The sequence below is a fragment of the Anomaloglossus baeobatrachus genome, chromosome 2, assembly GCF_048569485.1.
Source record: "Anomaloglossus baeobatrachus isolate aAnoBae1 chromosome 2, aAnoBae1.hap1, whole genome shotgun sequence".
NCBI classification, from domain to species: domain Eukaryota; kingdom Metazoa; phylum Chordata; class Amphibia; order Anura; family Aromobatidae; genus Anomaloglossus; species Anomaloglossus baeobatrachus.
Window position 1 is genome coordinate 103,773,563 of NC_134354.1, and position 26,708 is coordinate 103,800,270.

Sequence of the window (26,708 nt, forward strand, 5' to 3'; positions counted from 1 at the left end):
CACTGGATGTTTTTGGTGCATTTTTTTTTCTGCAGCAAAGCCTTATCTTGTGGTAGGAAGTCTCCTGGTGGTATTCTGAGTTTTTGGTGTGGATATTTATGGCTTTTTTGCAGCATTTTTTGCATTTTCTCAATGACTTGTAAGGTCAAAAACACTGAAAAGAATTCACATGCTCATTCTTCCAAAAACAAGGAGGTTGACTAAACAGTTAGGAAAAAAACGCAGGTGTTTTGTGTGTGATTTCTGGAATCTCATAGACTTTGCTGGGACTATGAAGGCAGCATTTTATTAGCATGGATATGCATAAAACCAAGGCAAAAACCATGCTAAAAAACGCCCTGTTTGAGCAAAGCCTTAGGCGCTGTGCACACATTGCAGATTTGTTGCGGTTCTTTCTGCACAGATTTCTCACAATTTCCTGATGCCAGCAAAGTGAATGAGAATCCTGAAGTCTCAGGCGCACATTTCTTATTTTTTCCTTGCAGACTTGGTGCAGATTTCACTCATACTAATAAGTGGGAAAAATCTGCACCAAAAAGTATATAAATGACTCCCCAAAAACTCGCACTTTTGCCTCTAAATTTTTCCTGCCAAGATACTCAGAAGTGATGCAGAAATTTCTGCACCAAATACTTAACGTTTGCACATGCCCTAAGGTTGTCAATTTTACACGTGGGACTATAGCATTTACGAAGGGATTGTTCAAATAATGGAAGGTTGACCCTTTTAACTGTTTGACTTTTTTTTTTTTTTGGCCTTATCCACAAATGGTGTAACTTAACAGGATAGGCGAGTCCCAATATGTGCCAAATTGCTCTAAAAAATTTGTCTAAAGGAAGCCCACCAAAACGTAAGACTAAAGATTTGCCAAATTTATCCAGCAGGAGGCACTGCGATGATGATGCATTTAGTGTAATTCTTAGCGGTCTAATTTATGGACTGTTTTAGTAAATCTGTATCAATGAGTTGCAAGTCTTGGCACCCAACCATTTACTTGCATCTGTAACGTATGAACGACTTCTTAGCAAGAATATTTGGCTTTCCCAGGTCTTGCTAATCATTGCTTTAACCCTTTCACTCCATATTTAGTTGAGATCTAGCTTCAATTAAAGGGGCTTTCCCAATATCACAGTCCATAGTTTAACTTGCTGTTTTATGGGGCTCTTAAAAAGGTGGTCCACTACACAGCATAGTGGCCACACATCGATGTATAGCTCATAAAGAATGCATTTCTGAAATACCTTGTGTAGTAAATTCTGCCTGTGAGTGGCGCTATTCCGGTCCCCATCATTTGACCCCTGGGCTCTGTGACCTCTGAGATCCTGTGATGTCACATCAACTTCCAGTTGACCTGACATCACCAAGGCCGGGCCCAGTCTCCATGAGTGACTGCACTGTGGGCGACGTTTCACCGCTCATCACAGCCCCGCATCTCACATGCTTGCGGCACTCTGCAGTGAAGGAGCAAGCGTGTGAGATGCTGGGCGGTGACGAGCAGTTAAACTCCGCCCACAGTGCAGTCGCTCATGGAGGCCGCCTTGGTAATGTTGGGTCAACTGGAAGTTGACGTGACGTCACCAGATCTCAGAGGTCACGGAGCTCAGGGGTTACTTGATGGGGATGAGCAGTTCACAATAGTGCCGCTCAGAGGCAGAATGTACTACACAAGGTATTGGAGAAAAGCCTTCTTTATAAGCTTTACATTGATTTGTTGTCACTATGCTGTGTAGTGGACCACCCTTTAAGTCTGTGACCACCCGCTCAGTTCCAGATGGGGCTCTATAGTGCACATCCTGCCGTTCCAGAGCCCTGTTCTCAGGATAGCGGAAGGGCACATGCTCGACCTCCACTGCAGTCATTGTCTATGGTATTACCATAGGAATCAGAGTACAACGCTTGACTATTTCTGGCAGTCCCATAGACCGTGAACATGAGGAGGTCGAGCACATGCCCCACTGCTCTGTTCAATGTAGGGCTGCAGAGCTCTTCTCTAAATTACTGGGACTAATTTGAGATTTTGGCAAAACCCCTCTGAATACTGGATCTGACGAGAGAGGAGGGCAGCTTTTATTAATCCTTTGACCTGTAGCATTCATTAAAGGAATTGTATGAGATTGAAATAAAAAAAAACGCAAAACATCTGGTTCCTTCAGAAAACCCTGCCATTGATGTGTATGGGATGTTTTTGGACAACCATGGGATTTTTTTTTTTATTTTTCAGTCTCGTACAAGTAGTGTTTATCATTTTAACTGTAGTTCTTTTGTGTAAAATCCATTATATCCTGCTCCTTTCCTCATATTTCTAGTTTTTTCTTCTTGCTTTTCACTTTCAATGATTTCTCATTAGTTTAGCGGTTAATGATGATCGTACGTAGTCCTCGTTTCTTATTCTGTCTGATAGATGTACCGCGGTAGCTGAACCTTAAATTAAACCTAATTGGTTGAGTGATCTGGTGCAAGGGGTTCCTGCAGCAACCTGTTTGAAGTTATTAACTCGCTTCCAAACTCTCTCGATATAATTGCCTCCACATCACTTCTGGATTGACTCGCCGGCTCCGCCGATGCATTATTCAGAAGACTCACCGAAATGTATCTGCGATTTTGCAAGTTGGTTATTGGCTTACTTTATTGCTGTTATTATAGTCCTTTTTGCATGTGTCATTATGATCACATATTATATACAAATTGTTAATTTAGTTGAGGGCACTGTCAGATTGGATCCGTGTTGAATCTGACATCTTACAATTGATGTGTGAGGCTTCATATCACGTATAGGAGCGCAGCGATACCCAATGCACCAGTGTGTAATTATAGCCTCTAATTAGCGGACTGATCTCTAATGATGTCATAACTTCAATCTTAGTCTCATGTATACTAATCATTCATCTGTCCCCTCTAGGAAAATATAGAGCTTGCTTTAGATGAGATTGAGTCCAGTACATCTGGCTCAGTAGCTGCTGTAGACCAAGCTTCACATCAAACACTGGTAAGCAAGGCAAGGGACGCCGAAAGCCATAAGGCAATGTCAGAGGCATCAGTCATTTCATGATCTGTACAGTGTTTAATATACATCATTCTCCTATAATTTGTGTTCGTGTCACAAGAAAAGTGATTGCATGGTTATAAAAAAAAGTCATACCAATGTTTTGGAACCAGGGTCAGTACTGAAGGTAAGTGGCTTTTCGTTGTCTGTGCCATAAAGATGTTCATTTATAACTGGATGTGTATAAGTAACAACATGTAAATATAAATTATTGGGTGGAGTGTCCTGCTTTCAAAATGATTGGCTGCAGTGGTGATTTGTGCGCTGTAGTTGTGACGTCACCGCTGCATCCTATAAACAATCACCGGCAGAGAGTCAAAGCAGGGGAAGCCATGTGCCAGCTTCATTGGTTATTTTAGACCTATGTTAGCCTATGGAACAAACCTCTTTTGGAGTCTTTATAACTCCTTTTAAATGGGTTGGCCACTACTTGGACAAACCCTACTCATTTCCCTTGTGCGCCCCCTAAAAATAAATAAGCCTATTCTCCACTCCAGTGCCAGCGCGGTTCCAGCTATGTCGCAACTCATATTCTTCCTGGGGCCACATGATTGGCCACAGGGCTCGCGTGTCATAACTTCGCCTGACCTCTGTCTCCCCACCTTCGTACATTTGAGTAGGAAGTCAGCGCTGCACTCACATCCTGCTCAAATGTCTCAAGGTTGGGAGGCAGACGCTGGGTGCTGATTGGTTGCAGGACTCGCATGTCATAATGTCACATGGGCATCAGGAACACGACTTCAGACATCGCTGGAACCGCGGCCGCATCGGAGGTGAGTATAGGCTATTTATTTTTACTTGATGACCATGTAGAGGTCCTACAAGTAATGGACACCCCCTTAAAGGACTTGCATAAAAAACATTTTAGGCTGCACTCTGACGGCAGCTAAAAGTAGAGACAGATCCCAATTCTAACAGGGTTGTTTGCTAGATGTTTTGTAGAAGTTGCTAAATATTGTCTTTTTAGGTGTAGGTTTATAGTGCGAGGTTTATGCTCCCCAATCAAAGAGCAGCGTAGAGTAGTTAAGTCACTTATTTTTTTGCCACATCATTGCTTAAAAAAAATTCCAAGACAGCCAATTTGGACTGCTTGGACTGAGAAGGGTGTTTTTACCGCTGCTAAAAGTCTATTAATCTGAATGGGAATGGGGTATTTAGCTCTTACTATTATTCAGAATTATACATGCTGTCAGATGTTGATCATGTTAAAGGGAATCTGTCAGCAGGTTTTTACTCTGCAATCTGGAAAGCATCATGTTGTCGGGAATGTGAGCCTTATTACAGCGATGTGTCACTTACTAGGCTGTGTGTTGCTGTTTTTCAAAAAAATCAGTGTTTTATTGGCAGGAGATTCACTACAGGACTAGGTGTCTCGTGTCTTCTAAGTCCAACCACGCTATCACCACTGAATGGCAGCTTTTTATAAATATACAGTGGGGAGGTCGGGGTTTTACGCAGCTCAGCATTCTGAGCTCTACTAGATCTGCAGTAGAGAAAACTGTGATTGTATCATAACTGCTCACCCTGTAAGGTGTGATACATCACTAGAATCCGGGTCTTTGTCCCTACATCATACTGCTTTCAGTTTAGATGGCCTGCTGTCAGATTCCTATTAATTAACTTGTCAGGGGGACGTAATTGGGGCAGATTTTCTGCCTTTAAGTGTAAAAAAAGAGGCACATATTCACTTTTGCAGCTTTAAATTGTAGAGAATTCTCATTTTCCAGCCCAACGAAATAATATAAATGTATTTTTTCTTAACAAATCTTGGTTCTATGCCTGCATTTCCATTTTCCTTTAAGGTTTCTGTGCATCATTATAAATAGCAGATATACTTTCATCTGTGTAGTTGATGACAATCAGAGAGTGGAGTAATATACACTTCTGCCACTTTCTAAGCATTATCCCGTCAAATGCTTTTTGATCCAATCAAACGCGGCTTTTAAATTTATTAGGCATAAAGTGGCAGTGAGTGGGTTTTTCTGACTTGGAGAGATGCTCTAGAGAATGAGGTTTTTTTTTTTTTTTTTCTTTCTTATTTTATTTCTTCCTTCCTTTGACTGCTTTGCTTAACTTAAGATCCACATTAATAGGAAAAGTAACAGAAATACTTGCAAAGTTTAATAGAATGTGACAGCAGCCGCATGACTCATAAAAACGTTGACAATAAATGTCTGTGGCTGAAGCTCTTAAGAAGCCGCATTTCAAAGCAGTTCATAAATACCCATATGCTCAGATCTGGCAGGTTCTGCAGCCAAGGTAGAGGCAGGGAGCAGTAAAGCATTTTCACCCAGGAGAGCCTGTTGTGGCTTCATAAATGATTCATCTCCTCCTTATATTTAATTTATATGGTATTTATTCCATCAGGCCTCTAAATAAAGAGGCGTCTTAACCCTTGTTAAAGCACAAAAAACAATAGCGATGGCAGGAGAGTGTTTGTTTTAAACGCACCTTTGCAAGGACACCGGAAGACAAGCGCTCCGAAACGCTGCTTCTCGGGGGAGATTAGCTGGGTCAGGTAAACGTCTTTCATTCTCAGGGTGCCTGCAGATAAATCTTCTAATGAGAGGAGTGTTGGGAAAGCTTCCAAATATGGAATTTCCCTTCAAGGGGAAACGCTTTATTTTTTTTCCTTGCTCAGAAGAGTATCCGTGACCTGCTTGAACAGCGCTGGAAGATGCAGCGTTTTCCTGTAGATTGCCGGCACGGCAGCCTCGCCATACGTGTTGGGTCATTTAAAGATCAAAGACAAACTTAATATGTTTATTTTGTTCAACTTGTTCAAGTATATGCCGGTAAGACTTGAAAAAAATAAATCTAAGAGGCTTATCGGTGTGTGATACACATACGCGGTTTGGAGAGAGAACACTTTGAATCATAGAAGAAATGTTTATTCTTTCCCAATGAGGATATTGCACTAAAAATATCCAAATGTTTATTATGTTGCAGTCACTACTGATATAAAAGAGAAAAGGCATAATAAAAAGCACTGCAGGCGCCGTGATTTTGGGTTTACATTAGTAACTTTGGTGAATATTGGTGGCATTTAAAGACAAGTCCATCAAAATGACCCCCACACCAGATGTCCTTAATGACATACAGTGGGGGCAGAGGGCACAGACGGTTGCCTAGAAGGAAAAATTGTTAGGGGGAGCAAAATTTCAAAAGAACAAAAAATGGCATTTGTATCACTAGCACCGAAGATCCACTTTGGCTTCCCACCACTCTCCGTCCTGTAGAACATGACTGTCCTGAGCCAGGTAGCGCTTCTTGAGTGATATAGATAGATATAGATAGATATAGATAGATATAGATAGATATATATATATATATCTCTATCTATATATATCTCTATCTATATATATCTCTATCTATATATATCTCTATCTATATATATCTATATCTCTATATATATCTATATCTCTATATATATCTATATCTCTATATATATCTATATCTCTATATATATCTATATCTCTATATATATCTCTATATCTCTATATATATCTCTATATCTCTATATATATCTCTATATCTCTATATATATATATATATACACACACACACACACGTCCAAAATTAGGTGGACAGTATAAAGGGAATTGGACTCAGTTGCCCTTATGCGGGCGTCACACGAGATGAGCTATCGCGCGATGCATCGTCGGGGGTCACGGTTTTCGTGACGCACATCCGGCATCGCTTGCGACGTCGTTTCATGTGACACCTCCGAGCGACGCAGAATCGCTCACAAATCGTGAGTCATGTACTCGTCGCTTATTTTTAAAAAATTGTTTATTTTTAATGGCGCCGGTTGTTCATCATACCCGGGGCAGCACACATTGCTCCATGTGACACCCTGGGAACTATGAACTCCGCTTACCTGCGTCCCACGGCTCCCGCTGGCAATGCGGAAGGAAGGAGGTGGGCGGGATGTTTACGTCCCGCTCATCTCCACCCCTCCGCTTCTATTGGCCGGCCGCTGTGTGATGTCACTGTGTCGCCGAACGTCCCTCCTCCTTCAGGAAGTGGATGTTCGCCGCCCACAGCGAGGTTGCTCAGCAGGTAAGTACGTGTGACGGGGGTTTAACGACTTTGTGCGCCACGGGGAACTAATTGCCGGTGACGCACAAACGACGGGGGCGGGTACGATCGCTCGTGCAATCGCACGATAGATCGTACCGTGTGACGCCTGCATTAGCTACCAATCAGACTCTACTTTTCATTCTTCAGACTTTTTCGAAAATCAAAGCTGGAATCTGATTTGGTTGCTAAGGGCAGTTTCACAGATCCAGTTTTCACAGATAAATCTCCGCCAAATCTGTTTTTCTTTTCACATAATTCAGATAACCCATAATGGCAAATAATTTAAATACAGATCAAAGAAAATGAATTTTAAGTGTTTATAATCTCAAAATGCTCAAACAGTTAGAACAAATTATTATTTTCTGTCCACCTACTTTTGGACCACCCTGGTATAATTTTTCTTTTTGTGGAAGTTGTTCATACTTTTACAGGCGGCACTCAAGGAGCTTCATTACTTTTTTAAGTTGTCAGCAAAAGAATGGTGTAAAATGGTGCGAAACTGCAGGTAAATATTATTTTAAACGCAAGCAGCAGTCTAATTGGTAGGCTGCAGGTAGAATATTGAGTCATATTCTCCATGCAGCTGCTCATTTCTATTCACAGGCATCGCTGGGGCAGTCAGCACTCGGCACACGCGGAGTGCACTGTAGTGGTGCCCACCACTCTGATAAGTTGCTGTACTTCGTATGTGCTGAGCAGGAGGAACGAAGGGAACAGTCAAGGAACGAGTGGAGTCATTGCAACGAGCAGATGAGAGGCTGCAGGTTGAATATAACATCATTTTTCCACTACCTGTTTAAATGGTATTTACCTGTAGATTATCACTATAGCTTCGGTAATTTTTATCTTTTTTTTTTGCTAACCGGTTTCTTTTAAGGAAGAATTGAAGGAGCATTATAATTGCTCAAGACTGCACCCATGTAGCTGTATTCTGGCTGGGAGTCTGCATATTGCATAGTAGCGGCCATGTGACCACTGTTCGCTGGTCTGATATTGGAGATTCTTCACAGTGCATAGTAATTTTGGACCACTCCAATTTTGCAAACAACTCCAGGTCTCTCATATTTGAAAGCACCTTCTTCCAACAGCCATTTTTAAGATCTCTGCATAGGTGTTCAATGGGATCTAGATCCATACTCATTGCAGCCACTTCAGAACTCTCCAGTGCTTTGTTTCCATCCACTTCTGGGGGCTTCTTGAATAATGTTTGGGTATATTGTCCTACTGCAGGGGTGGGGAACATCCGGCCCGTTTGCGGCCTGCAATGACTTTTCCTGCGACCCTGCCGGGGACCGCAGTGCTTGTGTGGCAGCCGCGGTCTTACTGGCTGCTGGCCCTTTAAATCCTAATGGTGATGCAAGGACGTGCATGAGTAGCGTGCGCATACCATGAGGTCCTTGCGCTGCTCAGGGCTTACCTTGTGGGCGGAGTAAGCAGCATGAGTTGCCCTACAGTCCACAGAAGAACAGGAGGAAAAGCAGCTTATGCTAGTTTCACACATCCGGCTTTTCGCCGGATTCGGCAGACTCCAGTACAGTGTCATACAGTAGAATGGCAGCGCGGCAACTTCTGGGTCATATGCTCCGGTCACATGACAGCATGTGACCGGAGCTTTTTGCGCTGCCATTGTACTGTATACACTGTACTGGAGTTCACCGAATCCGGCAAACTGGCGAAAAGCCGGATGTGTGAAATTAGCCTTACCGGCCTCCCTGCTGCACATGCCTCTCGGACTTTTGAGTGACTCCTCCCCCCCTCACCCTGTGTGCTGTGAGGCAACAACCAAGTGCTGTGTACCACCTAGTAGTGTGTGTGCCAGCTCCCTGTGCTGTGTACCAGCCCCCGGTGCTGTGTGTGTGTGTGTGTGTCAGCTCCCAGTGCTGTGTGTCAGCTCCCAGTGCTGTGTGTGTGTGTGTGTGTCAGCTCCCAGTGCTGTGTGTGTGTGTCAGCTCCCAGTGCTGTGTGTGTGTGTGTGTCAGCTCCCAGTGCTGTGTGTGTGTGTGTGTCAGCTCCCAGTGCTTTGTGTGTGTCAGTCCCCGGTTCTGTGTGTGCGCCAGCCCCCAGTTCTGTGTGTGCGCCAGCCCCCAGTGCTGTGTGCCCCCTCCGTTGTCCGGGCCCCCTAGTGCGGTCTATGCCCCTCTTATAATGTTTATGATCCCCTGTACTGTCCGTGACTCCCAGTGCGGTCTATACTCTCCTAGAGTTATTTGCACCACCTAATGCTGTCTGTGCTGCTGCCAGTGCTGTCCATGTCAGTCAGTGCGGTCTGTGTTCCCAGTTGTGTCTGTGCCTCCCTAGTGCTGTTTGTACTCCCCAGTGCTGTGTGCCGTCCCCAGAAGTTATCCGTGCCCCCCCCATTGTTGTCAGTGCTCCCTTGGTGATGTCTATGCTTCCCCAGTGATGTCCGTGCCGTCATCAGTGCTGTCCGCGTCCCCCCCCCCACCTGTGTTATCCGTGCCCCACAGTGATGTATATCCCCCAGCCTCTCCTGTAATGTATATGCCCCTCATGTGATGTACTGTATATGCCCCCAGCCTCTCCTGTGATGTGTGTACCCCCAGCCTCCCCTATGATGTGTATGCCCCAGCGTCTCCTGTAATGTACAGTACAGACCAAAAGTTTGGACACACCTCATTCAAACAGTTTTCTTTTATTTTTATGACTTTAAAAATTGTAGATTCATATTGAAGGCATGAAAACTATGAATGAAAACATGTGGAATGAAATAAATATGTCTTTATATTCTAGGTTCTTCAAAGTAGCCACCTTTTGCTTTGATTACTGCTTTGCACACTCTTGGCATTCTCTTGATGAGCTTCAAGAGGTAGTCACCGGAAATGGTTTTCCAACAGTCTTGAAGGAGTTCCCAGAGATGCTTAGCCCTTGTTGGCCCTTTTGCCTTCACTCTGTGGTCCAGCTCACCCCAAACCATCTCGATTGGGTTCAGATCTGGTGACTGTAGAGACCAGGTCATCTGGTGTAGCACCCTATCACTCTCCTTCTTAGTCAAATAGCCCTTACACAGCCTGGAGGTGTGTTTGGGGTCATTGTCCTGTTGAAAAATAAATGATGGTCCAACTAAACGCAAACCGGATGGAATAGCACGCCACTGCAAAATGCTGTGGTAGTCATGCTGGTTCTGTATGCCTTCAATTTTTAATAAATCCCCAACAGTGTCACCAGTAAAGCACCCCCACACCATCACACCTCCTCCTCCATGCTTCACGGTGGGAACCAGGCATGTAGAGTCCATCCGTTCACCTTTTCTACAAAGACACGGTGGTTGGATCCAAAGATCTCAAATTTGGACTCATCAGACCAAAGCATAGATTTCCACTGGTCTAATGTCCATTCCTTGTGTTCTTTAGTCCAAACAAGTCTCTTCTGTCTGTCGTTAGCAGTGGTTCCCTAGCAGCTATTTTACCATTAAGGCCTGCTGCACAAAGTCTCCTCTTAATAGTTGTTATAGAAATGAGAAGGTGTCCAAACTTTTGGTCTGTACTCTATATGCCCCAGCGTGTCCTCTGATGTGTATGCCCCCAGTTTCTCCAGACCAACACAAACCTGGAATAGCAGTTGTGAGAAACATGATCAATATCCCCAAACATCACAGCCGCACCAAAGAGAAGCAGCTCCAGCTACCACAGTAGGGGTGAGTTATTTAATTGTTTGACCAAATATAGCAGGGTAGTTTTCAAGTTGATAATTTTGTGTGGCCCCCGAAGGGTGGTAGAAATTTCCAAATGGCCCCCGGAAGTAGTAAGGTTCCCCACCCCTGTCCTACTAGAAGAACCATGACCTAGGACACAAATCCAGCTTTCTGACACTGGGCACTACATTATGACCCAAAATCCTTTGGTAAACTTCAGATTTCATGATGCATTTCACAGTCAAGGCACCCCGTGCCAGAGGCAGGAAGCAACCCTCAGACAATTCTCTTCTTTCTGTTCGCTGTCCGCCGTCCTGATTCGCGGGGCTGTCCGCCGTCCTGATTCGCGGGGCTGTCCGCCGTCCTGATTCGCGGGGCTGTCCGCCGTCCTGATTCGCGGGGCTGTCCGCCTTCCTTATTCGCGGGGCTGTCCGCCGTCCTTATTCGCGGGGCTGTCCGCCGTCCTGATGCGCGGGGCTGTGCGCCGTCCTGATTCGCGGGGCTGTGCGCCGTCCTGATTCGCGGGGCTGTCCGCCGTCCTGATTCGCAGGGCTGTGCGCCGTCCTGATTCGCGGGGCTGTCCGCCGTCCTGATTCGCGGTGCTGTCCGCCGTCCTGATTCGCGGGGCTGTCCGCCGTCCTGATTCGCGGGGCTGTCCGCCGTCCTGATTCGCGGGGCTGTGCGCCGTCCTGATGCGCGGGGCTGTCCGCCGTCCTGATGCGCGGGGCTGTGCTCCGTCCTGATGCGCGGGGCTGTGCTCCGTCCTGATGCGCGGGGCTGTGCTCCGTCCTGATGCGCGGGGCTGTGCTCCGTCCTGATGCGCGGGGCTGTGCTCCGTCCTGATGCGCGGGGCTGTGCTCCGTCCTGATGCGCGGGGCTGTGCTCCGTCCTGATGCGCGGGGCTGTGCTCCGTCCTGATGCGCGGGGCTGTGCTCCGTCCTGATGCGCGGGGCTGTGCTCCGTCCTGATGCGCGGGGCTGTGCTCCGTCCTGAGGCGCGGGGCTGTGCTCCGTCCTGAGGCGCGGGGCTGTGCTCCGTCCTGAGGCGCGGGGCTGTGCTCCGTCCTGACGCGCGGGGCTGTCCTCCGATCTCTTGACCTCAGCTTCACAGCCTCCTACATGACTATAAGGCCTCATTCACACATCTGCATTTACACTTACGTGAAAAAATGGTGTCATCAGTGTTTTGGATCAGTATGTCATCCATATGCGATCCGTAGGTCCATTTTTGCCATGGTTCCAATATGTTAAGATTGACCACTGAAAATGACCCAGTCAGTGCTCTCTAAATCTCAGTAATCTGTCTGAATCTCTTTTAAATTCCCTTCCACAATTCATCCTAAGCCAGATGGGAAATTATTGGCTCCTATGAATATAAAGTCCCTTATGAATTGCTTTTACCTCTTAATGGCCTGTGGTTGAAAGTTGTGATGCCTCATTTATTTTATGTTCTGTGCTAAACTTTCGTAATCACTGCTTTGATTGACATTTTTTGTTGCACGCTGTATAGTGAGGATATTCTTCAGAATGCAAATCCCAAATACATGTATTTACTTTTTGTGTTACCCTCTAATCTAAAAATTTCCCCAAAATTCCACTAGAATAAATCACAATATTCCATACCTATATTATAGAGTGTCTCGGTAAACTGCAGCCTTCAGATGAATTCAGAAAAAGGCTCAACTTAAAAGCAAACAAAAAAAAACCCCCTTTTGTACTTCTAGGAATACAAAGCTATTAATATTTATTACGATTTTTGCTGTTTTTGTTTTTTGATTCTTTGCCAATTTTTGCTGCTTTTTATTTTTTCTTGATTGGCGGAAAAAAAATGCTATCGCCACCACAGGTTTGCGTTTTTTTTACTATTTTTTTTTTTTTGTCTGCTGCATTTTTCTTCACTTAAGGGGGCTTTACACGCTACGACATCGCTAATGCGAACTCGTTGGGGTCACGGAATTGGTGACGCACATCCGGCCGCATTAGCGATGCCGTTGCGTGTGACACCTATGAGCGATTTTGCATCGTTGCAAAAACTTGCAAAATCGGTCATCGGTGACATGGGGGTCCATTCTCAAAAATCGTTACTGCAGCAGTAACGAGGTTGTTCCTCGTTCCTGCGGCAGCACACATCGCTCCGTGTGACACCGCAGGAACGAGGAAGCTCTCCTTACCTGCCTCCCGGCCGCTATACGGAAGGAAGGAGGTGGGCGGGATGTTACGTCCTGCTCATCTCCGCCCCTCCACTTCTATTGGGCGGCCGCTCAGTGACGCCGCACGGACCGCCCCCTTAGAAAGGAGGTGGTTCGCCGGTCACAGCGACGGCGCCGGGCAGGTAAGTATGTGTGACGGGTCCGGGCGATGTTGTGCGGCACGGGCAGCGATTTGCCCGTGTCGCACAACAGATGGGGGCGAGTACGCACACTAGCAATATCAGGACCGATATCGCAGTGTGTAAAGCGGCCTTTAGTCCACATGCACACATTGAGTATTTGAGGGTTTTTTTACCTTTTAGTATTTGTAGGCAAAACCAGGTGTGGGACAATCAGAGTAAAATGATAATGGAGGCACGGGCACCACTGCTGCATTTTTTTTTTTTTTAGGGCCCATGTTCAACAAAATTAAATATTTGAGAAGTTTCCATTGAGGTGTACAGATACATTACTTTTGAACCAAGAGAAGTGTGTAGTGTCTGTAGTGCTAAAAGGCTTGAAAATGTCTTGCCACATAGGACCCATGCCTGTGTAAGTCCTCTTCGCCAGTTAAAATCCTCATTTGGTACACTAAGGCCCTGTGCGCACTAGACGGAATTTCCCGCGGATTTGCTGCATGTTTCGCTGCAGAAAATGTTCATAACATCTCTGCAGTGATTCACCAGCAAATCCTATGGGAAAAAAAAATGCTGTGCGCACTAGGCGGATTTTGACAGCTGCATATTTTGCTGCAGGATTCCTGCAGCAAAAAGAATTGCATGTCACTTCTTTTCCGCAGGTAGCTGTGGGACTGGCTACTGGAGGAATCTCCAGTAATACTAGGCCTGGCCGCGGTTACATGCACTGAACTCCGGAGCTGTCACCTGAGCTCAGCGTAGACTAAACTGCAAGCGCCGAGTGATTGATTCCCCAGCGATTGCAGTTTAGTTCAGGCCGGGCTGATCTCCGGAGCTCAGGTGACAGCTGTAGAGAGGCCAAGCTGCACTCCGGAGCTGTCACCTGAGCTCCGGAGATCAGTCCGGCCTGAACTAAATGGCAATCGCCAGGGAATCAATCATTCGGCGCTCGCAGTTTAGTCTAGGCTGCACTCAGGTGGGAGCTCCGGAGTTCAGTGCAGGTAACCGCGGCCAGGCCTGGTATTACTGGAGATTCCTCCAGTAGCCAGTCCGACGCTGGCTGCGGCATTTCCGCACCCAATCCGCAACAAATCCACAACAAAGCGCATGCGGATTTGGATGCGGATTTCGGTGCGGTATTTTCCCGCAGGTGCGGAAATCTTACTGAGCCTCTGAAATTTTATTTAGAAAATTCCTTTTTCTAGTGCGCACAGGGCCTTAAAGGGAATCTGGCACCAGGTTTTTGCTCCACCATCTGAGAGCAGCATAACATAGAGACAGAAACCCTGATTCCAGCGACGTGTCACTTATTAAGCTGTTTTGATAAAATCAATGTTTTCTCTAGCAATTATACAGATCTCATGAATATGCTGGACTACCTGGCAGAATGCCAAGTAGTCCTCTAATGATAATCTACTGCTGATTTAACAATGATTTTATTAAAACTACACTAAGCAGCCTAGTAAGTGACACATGACTGGAATCAGGATCTCTGCCTCTACGTTATGTTGCTCTCACGCTAGATGACAAAAACCTCTTGACAGATTCCCTTTAACTTCAGTTTCAACTAGTAATATTACTACTAAGAAACGGGAGGAGGAATAGCCCTGTGTGAAATAAATCTACAGAGTCAATATAGCCCCTTTGGTCACCTAAGTATCCATTCTGTGTAGAGGATAGAGTGTATGCAGTTACTAGATGCACCTATAGCAGAGGTGCACTACGCTTTTGGGTCTTAGGGCCACATTGTAAGAAGAAACTAACCCCATGGATCACAAGATTACCAAAGCATGACCTTCTGAGACATCTATAGCATGTTGACCGTATGTGCCATAGATATCTTAACATGTGCTGGTTCCATTTATAGGTCTCCTTCATACCAGGAAGGTAGAGGGGTCCTTCTTTTTGTTTTGCAGTCCAGAATGAAATAACCATGTAGTCGGCTCTCTACATTTTAGTATTTGCCAAACAATAAAACAGTCAAGTGTTTCCCTTCTCCCATAAGCTATAATGATTCATGAATGGCCACATCTGCACTTCGTCTACTCCTTTCTGTGCTGTAAGAGTCAGGACTCTTCATTTTTGGGCCATCCACATTTCAGCACACAGCACTCCATAATTACCCGTCCGTACAGTGCTATATTACACTGGTCTTCTCCGTGACTTGCAAAATACATATGACCAAACACCATACAGATGGTGGAAATCAGCACAGAAGGGTATCGTGGGCTGCATGTGGCCCCCAGGCCACAGATTGTGCACCCCAGACCTAAAGCCTGAATCACGTATATTATACAGTGTGTCCACCCATATCCTGTCTACCGCCATTAACTTGAGAACGGCAGCAGCTATAGGCGTAGAAGTGGTGCCTAGGTATAGTAAAGTAGCCATGCGCTATGCAATGAAACTACCTATAGCGCCACCTGGTGGAAAACAACGGAGTTAGCATTTTTATCTCGAAAACTGAACAAGATAGAGAAAATAAATGAATTAAAAAATTGTAGGGCATCATCCATTCAATATGCATATATAGGTGGTTTCATTGCGTAGCGCATGGCTACTTTACTATACCTAGACACCACTTATATGCCTATAGCTGCCGCTGTTCTCAAGTTAATGGCGGAGGACAGGGTATTGGTGGACACACTGTATACCAGGGGTCTCAAACTCGGCTGGGTGTATGGGCCGCACAGCGGAAAAAAATAATTTGGGAGGCCGCATTCTTTGCAGGACAAAATGACATTTTTATTGGTAATATATATATATTTTTTTTTTTTACACACCTTGGGATCACTGATTTTGAACATTTTTCACTTGTTTATTATAACAAATGTGCACATTCTTTGTTTAAATATATATATAAAAATGTCATGCATTATTTTGAGGTTTTTTTAAAATTGTATCTCTTTCTTGTAACTAATAGTGTTACAATTAGCACTATATAGAAATTTTGGCCAACATCTTTTAGTAATGTTCCCCATCCTGTAGTAGTGTGCCCGATCCTAGTCCCCATCCTATAGTACTGTACCCCATCCTTGCCCCCATCCTGTAGTGATGTCCCCATCCTTGTCCTCATCTTGTAGTAATGTCTCATCCTTGTCCACATCCTATAGTATTGTCCCCAGCCTTGTCCCCATCCTGTAATAATGTCCCCATTCAATAATAATGTGCCAATCTTTGTCCCCATCCTATAGTAAGGTCCCTATCCTATAGTAATGTTTCCCATCCTTGTCCCCTTGTAGTAATGTCCCTATCCTGTAGTACTGTGCCCATCCAAGTCCCCATCCTATAGTAAGGTCCCTATCCTATAGTAATATTTCCCATCCTTGTCCCCTTGTAGTAATGTCCCTATCCTGTAGTACTGTGCCCATCCAAGTCCCCATCCTATAGTAATGTGCCCACCCTGTCCCCATCCTATAGTAATGTCCCCATTCTACAGTAATGTCCCCAGCCTTGTCCCATCCTATAGTAATGTCACCATCCTATAGTAAGGTCCCCATTTTATAGTAATGTCCCCAGCCTTGTCCCTATCCTATAGTCATGTGCCCACCTTGTCCCCATCCTATAGTAATGTGGGTGGCTAAAAGGGGGCAGTGGCGCTATAACTTACCGATGGCTCTCCAGTCCTCAGCTTCCACAGATGCTGGAGTGAATCTGAGGGGAGCGGTCTCCGGCCCCAGATCCACAGTGATTGGAGAGATCGGTCACAAGGCCGGTCTCTCCAATCAGAGCTGGGGGTGGGTGAAACTGAGGTCACCCAGCTCCAGCCATTGATCAGTGCTATAGCAGCACTGATCATGGCTGGATTTCAATGTTTTAGCCATTTTCAATGGCTGAAACATTACAGTGGCTGTGATTGGCTGAACGGCGTTAGTCAGCCAATCGCATCCTCCGTAGGTCCGGGGAGGCACCACCCCTCCTGAGGTCAGGCAGAGGTCCCCTCCTCCCCGAATCTAAGGTATTTGCAAAGCGATCGCAGCCTCCGGGGCTGCCATTTCGCCATGACGTACTGGGTACGTCATGGGTCCTTAAGTACCAGGTAGTCATAACGTACCCAGTACATCATAGGTCGATAAGGGATTCATATGCCGTCCTTCACATACACACACACACACACACACACACACACACACACACACACACACACACACACACACAACCCCATTCTTCTCACCTGTTTTACGTTCCCTCGGCTGCCTCATCTCTGCTTCTTGCTGTCTGCAGGCCGTGCCCCCGGTGACTATTGCGGCAGGTGCAGGGGCAATATCCACTAGCAGCAATTTATGTCAGATGATTGTTTTGCCGGCGCTGTGCGCGCAGAGTCAAGCTCACTGTGCACAACGTTTCCAATGCAGCTTTGGAGGAATAGTTGTGCACAGACCGCTGGACTCTGAGAGCGCAGCGCCGGAAAAACAATCATCTGATATAAATCGCTGACAGAGGCTGCGGCCCCTGCACCGGCCGCAATAGTTACCAGGGGCATGGGCTGGGGGCTCCACGAAGCAGCCTGAGGGGCTGCATGCAGCCCGTGGGCCGCGTGTTTGAGACCTCTGCTGTATACTGTATCATGACTAACATACTGCTGCTTTGTGATCTTTATAAATGATAGCTATTGTGGTCTTTACAAGGGGAATAACTGATAAATTCCCTTGATTTTAGGCGTGTGTTCTGATAGACTGGGACTCCATTCTGAAAAAGTGAATATTCTTGCTCTTTAAAGAATTTTTTGCAGGCGACTACACCAGAAATGGCCACTACAACACAGCTGACTACGCATTTGCCATGGCAGATGAAGAAGGACTCTTTCTTTAGATATGACTTTAGTCATTCTGGATTTTTGTGTAGCAGCCACGTCTAAACAATCTGGACAGGATGGCTGAGAGCAGTTTTGTCAGATGTTACTTTAATGAGGAGACGGCATGTCTCGATGGGATGCAGAGCTAAAGCTATTCCCGACACGTCCGTGAGTTTAGAGGAGATGATATAGCGGTGTTAATTCCTTTAACCACAAAGAGCAATCCCGTTATAGAAGATTATAGCCATCAAATTCACCTTAATCATATAACTTATGACTGTACAAGAACGTGGGATTTTTTTTTTTAACAGTTTTAATGCTATGTCATGTACAGGCCTATGAAATACTGTAAAGAACACACAGTCCATATAGGCATTTGCCTTTAAATAACTGGGTCCATAGTGATGGCTTTACATCAAAAATATAGGGGTCATGAATAAAGGTAAAGGAGTATCTCCATAAGTTTTGTCTCTAGCAAAACCATGGTCTGTATATGCTCCACAAAATGGCAATACACTAAAATGTTGGTTTCACTTTTTTCGATCAGCACCAGATCACTTTGTGTTCATCACGTTGGTACGAATTCATAGAATCATAGAATGGTAGAGTTAGAAGGAACCTCAAGGGCCATCGTGTCCAACCCCCTGCAAGTGCAGGCTTTCCTAAATTATCCCAGCTATATGTTTAACCAGTTTCCGCTTGAAGATTTCCATTGATGAATAGCTCACCACCTCCCATGGTAGCCTGTTACACTCCCTGACTGCCCTCACTGTCAAAGTTTTTCCTAATGTCTAATCTGAATCTCCTTTCTTTAAGTTTCCTCCCATTGCTTCTTGTACTTTCTTGTGCAAATGAGAATTGGGTGGTTCCCTCGGCACTGTGACTACCTTTTCAGATATTTGTAGACCGCTATTAAGTTTCCTCTCAGCCTTCTCTTTTTCAAATTGAGAAGGCTGAGAGGAGACTTAATAGCGGTCTACAAATATCTGAAAGGTAGTCCCAGTGCCGAGGGAACCACCCTATTCTCATTAGAACAAAGAAGCACAAGAAGCAATGGGATGAATTACTTATGTCTTGCGGATCTGCAGTGTAAAAATAAAGAGTAAAAGTTCAGGTTTTCTACAATAGAGAACGGTGACAAGTGGTTTTTCAGGCTGTCATGTACAGGACAGAATGGTTTCCATTTTTTATATGCACAGTGCCTCCCTCCAACCTCAGAGCAGAATAGTGGCCAGATGAGGGTCCACACACTACCAAACATGACATTCCAGGGTATCTCCATTACATAAGTTACCATTTACTTCTTTGGTAATGCCACAGTTTTTTGTTTACCCCTTAGGCCCTGTGCGCACACTGCGTTTTTACCTGCCTTTTTGCTGCAGAAATTTCTTGAGAAAATGGTTGTAACCTTTCTGCAGACATTCCCCAGCAAAACCTATGGAAAAAAAAAAATTAGCTGTGCGCACACTACATTTTTTTTTCTCCACAAATTTCTTTCTGCAGAATTTCTTGAGAAAAAGAATAACCTGTCACTTCTTTTCTGCCATAGATAATGGTAAAATAACGCAGGGACCAACTTGCGGAAAAAACGCACCAAAAACGCGTCAAAACGCATGCATTATTGGTGCGTTTTTTTAACACCAGTCCGCTAATCTTTCACTCTCAAGAAATTTCTTAAGAAAAATCCTTTTTCTAGTGCGCAGAATGACCAAGGATGTATATAGAAGTCCTTGGCCATGTATGCTATGCTTCATTAGGCCGGTTTCACACATCTGGCTTTTCTTCAGTTTGTCGTATCCGGCGCGCTCCTGTACAGTGTATATGTGACGCCCTGGACCCCAGGAGTCACAGGTAATAACATCTACCACATACACACACACCCCCATCCCCTGTGAGGTCACCCGAAAGGGAGACCTGATGCCTCCCTCAGGGCGAGTAGAGCACACCAGGTGGGCGGAGTCAGGCGGAAAGACACGTCCATCGAGGAGACTACTGTCCTGGGGCAGGAAGTTCAAACAGTTAAGTTTTGGAGTTGACAGTGAGTGGTAGAGGAGCAGCATTCAGGGACCCGAGTTGGAGCCTGGGCCCCTTAGAGAACGTCAGGCAGGTAGATGGTGGTGGCCGTCTGCAGGAGTACCGGTACAGCAACCGGCGGAACTGTACGGACCGGGCCAGGGTTGGAGCCCACCGGTCCCGAACCGGGGAGTCAACCGTGTACCGGAGCACCAGCAGGAGGGTACTCAGACCCCGTCCTAGCTTAGAAGCCACTGAGTATAGTCAAATTGACTGATTGCTGGCCGGACCTCACGGGTTCATCCACACCCAAAGTCCCGAAAGAAGGCAAAAGCCCACCGAGACCGGGTGAGCGCCACCGCCAAGGGCCAAACACCCGACGGGCCAGCGCCTGTAGGCAACCGAGGGCTCCTCCGGCAGCTCAACGCCGGGGAGCGGGCTACCACTGCTTAGGCAGGGGGTCTGAAACACAAACATCCAGAGGTGCACGGGAAAAGGGGCCTCCATCAACCCCACAGGGGTCATCAGCAGCCGGCCGCGGGGACCGACCACTTCCGAACTTTGGTTTACCAGTGACTCTGAGTGTGAATCAATCGTGAGTACACCAGTGCCATCTGGGCACGACGCTACACCGCGGCACGGCGCCCTGCACCCCGACGACAACATCACCCCTTGCAGTCCCCCACCGGGGGCCCGGGACACACCGCCCCTACCCACGGAGGGGCTAACATCTCAGCTGCGGCCGCAACACCGATCCTGGACGAGCCCGCCATCACTTCAGCCGCAGCGGTGGTGCATCCCCCGTCACCACGACCCGTGGGTGGTTTCACGACCCGTTACACAACCACCACCACCTTCCCTTAACAAGAGCGACGTGGCCCCCGGTCCGGAGGCGCTCGTGCCACCGAGGACCCGAGCCCGGACCTCGAGCGGCTCGGCCCGAGCAAGCGGAGGAAGCGGCCGGGCCCCTCTCAGGGCGGTACATACACAGTACAATGGCCGCGCGAGAAGCTCCAGTCACGTGACCGGAGCATGTGACCAGGAAGTTGCAGCCCAGCCATTGTACTGTATACACTGTACGGGAGCGCGCTGGATCCGCCAAACTGAAGAAAAGCCGGTTGTGTGAAACTGGCCTTATTCAGGAAAATTCACAGCAAGAAAGGGCAACAATGTTTTACCTGCCCAGACCACAGAAACAAATGCACTCACAGGATTCAGCAAAACCTCTTAATAAAGATGGAGGCAAAAAGTGCAAAACACTGATGGAGTAACCTTTCACTCACTGCCACTCCATGGAGGGGGTGATTGCTTAGTATTAAAATTGCACACAAATGGCTTGTATAGGGAGCCGTTCACACATGCAGGTGCACAGCGTCTGGCTTGCTGCCTATTGATGACGCCCATACTATTAGACTAGGCGGGCAGCACTATATAAGTGTAAACATTGTTGCCCTTTCTTGCGGTGAATTTTTTCAGAATTTTTGGGCAATAATTACGCTTTTTGAGGATGCATTATTCCCTGCACATGTCTGCTGATCTGATCGGCAGACGTGCAGCCAAACAGGTGCGGGTGGATCTTTGATACTCAATAGTCAAAAAAATCCAGTGGCTGATTGTATACAGCGTTTCCGCTAATAACAAGCCTTTATTAGTAATTATTGGATATGGATCTGTTGGATTAATGCTCGATGTCAGTTGTAATGTGGCATGGCGGCGTAACGACCAATCTTCTTTCTATCAATCATTTTCTGGTGATTGGAGCATACTTGCTAGAATCTTTTACATGCTCACTTGCTCTAATAAGCAAAATAAATTTTCCTTAGTACAAGATTCTTGTTATGACAAAGATTGAGGTATTACTTAATAATTAAGTAAAATAATTAATTAAAATCTTACCTTTTTTTTTTAATTATTTTTCTCTCTCCGATGAGTGGTATCACGGCATTATATGGGTATGATCTCTGCGTTACACGATAAATACGTTTATAAACCAATTAAAGTTGTATTGATCTTAAAAAAAACCTATTAAAGAAGAAAAAAAGTGTTGTATTTTATGGGCAGTAATTGGTGCATGTGAAGGATGTATAGGGACGATTCCGTGCGCGGTGGATCTTTATCTGTCCCTGCAATGAAGGCTGTAATTTTACCTTGTAGTCTCGCCCTGACTGAATTTTCAAAAGAGCCAAGAAGCCAGACTAAAACGTTTTACTACAAAATGATGTGTTTTAATGTCTCGAGCATTAAGTATTGATTCTTCTCTTCAAGTGTCTTTTTAAAATAGGGCTGAGAATTACCCCTGCTGACTCGTCTGCCTTGTTGTTGTTTTTTATCCCCTTTTCTTTACTGCCATTTCATCAAGAAAATCAGGCTGGCAATTAGAAGCAAAGCTGCCTGGAGGACTGGAGAAATGAGATTGTGGATAAGAGGGGACGGAGCCGTTTGTTACTCTGATTAATGGGGGTTGGTTAGCCGGTCTTATTCCGTGTGCTCGCACTCCTTCGCACATGAAAAATAAGTCGCAAACTATTGTTTGACAGGAGGAGTAGGGAGAATTGCTTCCTTGATATTGAACTTGGTTTTTAATCGCAGGTAAGGACCCTTGCAAGGACTGATGAGGCCAGAGGTCTTTTGTGGTTACTGGAAGAAGAATCTTTGCAGCCTGGTGGCAATGAGAGCACCCTTTTAGAAAGACTTTTTACTTACTATGGCCCTCAGGAAGGAGAAGAGACTGGTAATAAAATTTTATTTTTTTATTAGCTTTTTATAAGTCACACCATACCACTTTATATATTACAGTCTATTTTAATATTGTGCTTTCTACAAAGAAAAATCTTCTCGTGCTACCAGGAAGCTTCTTATGGTGGGGCTATTTTATATTATTTAATATTGTGATGTCAAAGTTATGAATAACCTAATATTAAAAGAAAAACACAATGTTGCACTACTTTACAAATGAAGAGGTTGTCCACTTCAGATATTAGGAAATCTGTAGATAACCATTCCATTCCTCTGCATATGCATTGTTTAAGATGCCTTCACACATAGCGAGATCGCTGCTGAGTCACAGATTCTGTCACGCAACAACGACCAGGTCCCTGCTGTGAGATCGCTGGTCGTGTCGGAATGGCCTGGACCATTTTTTGATTGTCAAGGTCCTGCTGGGCAGGATGCATTGGTGTGTTTTGACGCCTTACCAACGACCTCGTTGACTACTCAGAGCTCAGACACGTACAACCACGTAGGCCTGAATCGTCACACTAGCTGTTGTGTGCCGGTCCCAATGACCACCCAGATCGTTATACAAGTTGCTGTATCGTTGTTGCGTCATTGGGAAGATCTGACTGTGTGACATCTCACCAGCGACCACATAGCGACTTACCAGCGATCTTTATCAGGTCATATCGTTGTCTGGATCGCTGGAAAGTCGTGACAGGGGCTTTAGACAGGATACTGGCCCTTGTAGGGATTGTCAACTTTAAGGAAAGTGTACAGTAAACATTGTAAAATACCTAAGACAACAAATAAAGCAAGTGCTCACCCTCCATGGGATCAACAAAGGTTCTCCACCGCTACTCATGTCTCAACGGTGCAGGTCACCACTGCAGCCAATCACTAAGCTCAGCGGCTGTGATGAGGTAGACTGCCTGAACCACTGAGCTCAGTGATTGGCTTCATTGGTGAAGTGTGATATAACCTCTGCAGCCAAAACTTTGACACCAGAGCAGTGGTGGAAAGCCGAGGCTGGTCTTTCGGAGGGTGATCACCTGCTACATATTTTATGGCATTTGTTGCCCACTGTCCTGAAAGTGGACCACCTCTAGCTAAAAAATCCTCTAGGGATTCCTTCACATGTCTTTTTTTTTTTTTTTTTTTTTTTTTTTTTCTGTTGTGTGTGTGGCATGAATTTTTTTCATGGATACCACACCTATGGTGATCTTCACATGTTCATGTTTTGACACAGACAGTGTCTCCTTGTTAACCACAAGGAGACGTGTCTGTTTTTTTTTCCAGTAGCACAGATGACAAAGGGCCAAAACAAGTCTGTGGGTCCATAAAAGAAAAAACACATAGTGATGAGAGCCCTTGCATTTATTATCTTATGATAGCTGGGCTCTGTGAGAGCTGGGCTCTGTGAGAGCTGGGCTCTGTGAGAGCTGGGCTCTGTGAGAGCTGGGCTCTGTGAGAGCTGGGCTCTGTGAGAGCTGGGCTCTGTGAGAGCTGGGTTCTGTGATTTATGATCACAGACCACATCAGAATTGAATGTGCAAAGAGACCAAAGTCGATAAAAGCTGAACAGTGTAAAAGTTTAAATTGCAAAAATGATTTTTAGCCCCAATTATTTTTGTTTAAGGGGAAAAAAAAAGTCCCCACATTTGGACAGCCTCCTAAATATTATTAGACCCCAAATGAGGTAATTTTCATTAGGTAATAGTTTACATTGTGATATCTGGAGACCCCCCCCCCCCCCCCCCCCCCACCCTAATCATACATGTCACAAGACTTCTGCCATTTTAATGATTTTCCAACTAGACACTTTGGTGCTGACAGACGATATGCAGCATTTGAGAAAACTAATCAGATTCATTTTATATCAATTGCTCCAGCGCAGACATACAGAATAAAAGGGAAAATGGTCTTACTATCACACTACGCCAATCACCAGGATTTTCGTATACAGTGTGTCTACTCATACCCTGTCCACCGCCATTAACTTGAGAACGGCAGCAGCTATAGGCATAGAAGTGGTGTCTAGGTATAGTAAAGTATCCATGCGCTATGCAATTAAACCACCTATAGCACCACCTGGTGGAAAACAACTGAGTTAGCATATTTTTCTCGAAAACGGAACGAGATAGAGAAAAAAAGTGAATTACAAAGTTGCAGGGCATAATCAATTCAATACGAATCGACATCTTGCATACAGAAATGCTATGATGTGAAACCCATGACCCCCCAAAAACATTGAATGCTGGTCACGCATATGGCGCTGATTTAACTTTGATGCTCAAAGTGGCCACCGTCAGCTGCAATGCACATCTGGACTCTGGACAGCATACTGTATCCTGCTGCACATTGTGCAATGTGATAGGTGACATGTTTGCACAAGCATCTGTGATACGTCGTCGTAGGTCCTGCAATGTTCATGGAGGGGTCGCATACACCTGCTGTTTGCCACCATACCCAATGACTTGTAGGAAGGTCTCCATGAGATATCGCTTCACGTCCGCAGCCTTGTGAGTTTTACACGTTCTAATCTTAGCATTTCTGTATACAAGGTGTCGATTCGTATTGAATTGATGATGCCCTACAACTTAATTCACTTTTTTCTCTATCTCGTTCTGTTTTCGAGATAAAAATGCTAACTCCGTTGTTTTCCACCAGGTGGCGCTATAGGTGGTTTCATTGTGTAGCGCATAGCTACTTTACTATACTTAGGCACCACTTCTATGCTTATAGCTGCCCCCGTTCTCAAGTTAATTGCGGTGGACAGGACATGGGTGGACACAGTGTATAACCTAAAGCCAGTGCTATACTGACACTATCAGGCTGATGCTCTACATACATAGTTGTCAGCTAGGACATATAGGTTTTGAAATCCAAAAAACCTTCTGGGCACATGGGTATGACATCACACAGGTCTTGCTAATGAAAAAGTAAATCGAATGTATCATACTTATGCTAATTCTAACGGGGAGGAGATAACTATGAATACCCCCAGATATTATCTGCTCCTCAGCTGCTGTTACTCAAGAAGCTGCTGATTTTATAAACTTTACTTTCTTGAATTTCAAAACCTAAACATCCGAGCTGACCACTACAGGTATGTATAGACCCAGCCTGATAGTGCCAGTATAGCACTGGCTTTAGCTTATATACGAAAATCCTGGTGATTGGTTCCCTTTAAGTAATTGGCATAGTGTGACAGTAAGAATCTATTTTCCCTTTTCTTCTGTATGTCTGCACTGGAGCAATTGACATATAATGAATCTGATTAGTTTTCTCAAACTGTCTCTAAAGATAAGTTAAACCTGCATATGACACCCTACAAAAGGCATTGAAAGTCCATCGTGCATCAAAGGTTGTCATTCTCAAGCAAGGCTCTAGATATTTGTTATGAGGACAGTTGGCAATGATGGAGGATTTGTCAGTTTTAATAATGCATTTAATATTGAATAAAGTGGATTTTAAGGTAAAATCTGAAAAATGAAGTGTGTCCAGGTAACGTTTTGTCTGCTAGGCCCCAACATGTAGTGATCTTGGATGCTTTTTCATTAAGTTGTGAAATGATTTAGTCTTTCTGCTACCTATGTTGTGATTATACTTTTATCCATGCACAGGTAAAAAACCTTTACTCCGAAGCAATAAAGAACATCACTTCTTGCTGGGGCACTCCTATGGCACTAACTGGGTGGAATATGACACTACCGGATGGCTAAACTATGTCAAGCAAAATCCAGCCTCACAGAATGCCGCTAGTTTACTGCAAGATTCCCAGAAGTAAGACCATTCTAAGCCTTTTATGTGAGGGGTTAAAAAATTATAACCTTTTTCTTATATATTAGTTATTGGTAAAAAATTCAAGAGCATATTCTTGTTAAAGGGAACCTGTCACCACTTTTTTGGCCTATAAGCTGCAGCCACCACCACCGGGCTCTTATATACAGCATTCTAACATGCTGTATATAAGAGCCCAGGCCGGTGTGAGAACATAAAAAACACTTTCGAATACTCACCTAAACGGTTGTGCAGTTGGCCATATGGGCGTCTCCGTTCTCCGGTTTCGGCGCCTCCTCTTTCGG

The 26,708-nt window shown here is 45.2% G+C and overlaps 1 protein-coding gene across 1 annotated transcript in view; it reads left to right on the top strand.

The window, feature by feature from the left end:
- MYO18A (myosin XVIIIA) overlaps window positions 1-26,708 on the top strand; it is a 538,612-nt gene that overhangs the window by 246,558 nt on the left and 265,346 nt on the right. The window contains exons 20-22 of the mRNA XM_075333424.1: window positions 2,900-2,986; window positions 22,498-22,639; window positions 26,247-26,406. Coding sequence (XP_075189539.1) covers window positions 2,900-2,986; window positions 22,498-22,639; window positions 26,247-26,406 — 389 coding nt within the window. The remainder of the gene's footprint in view (window positions 1-2,899; window positions 2,987-22,497; window positions 22,640-26,246; window positions 26,407-26,708) is intronic.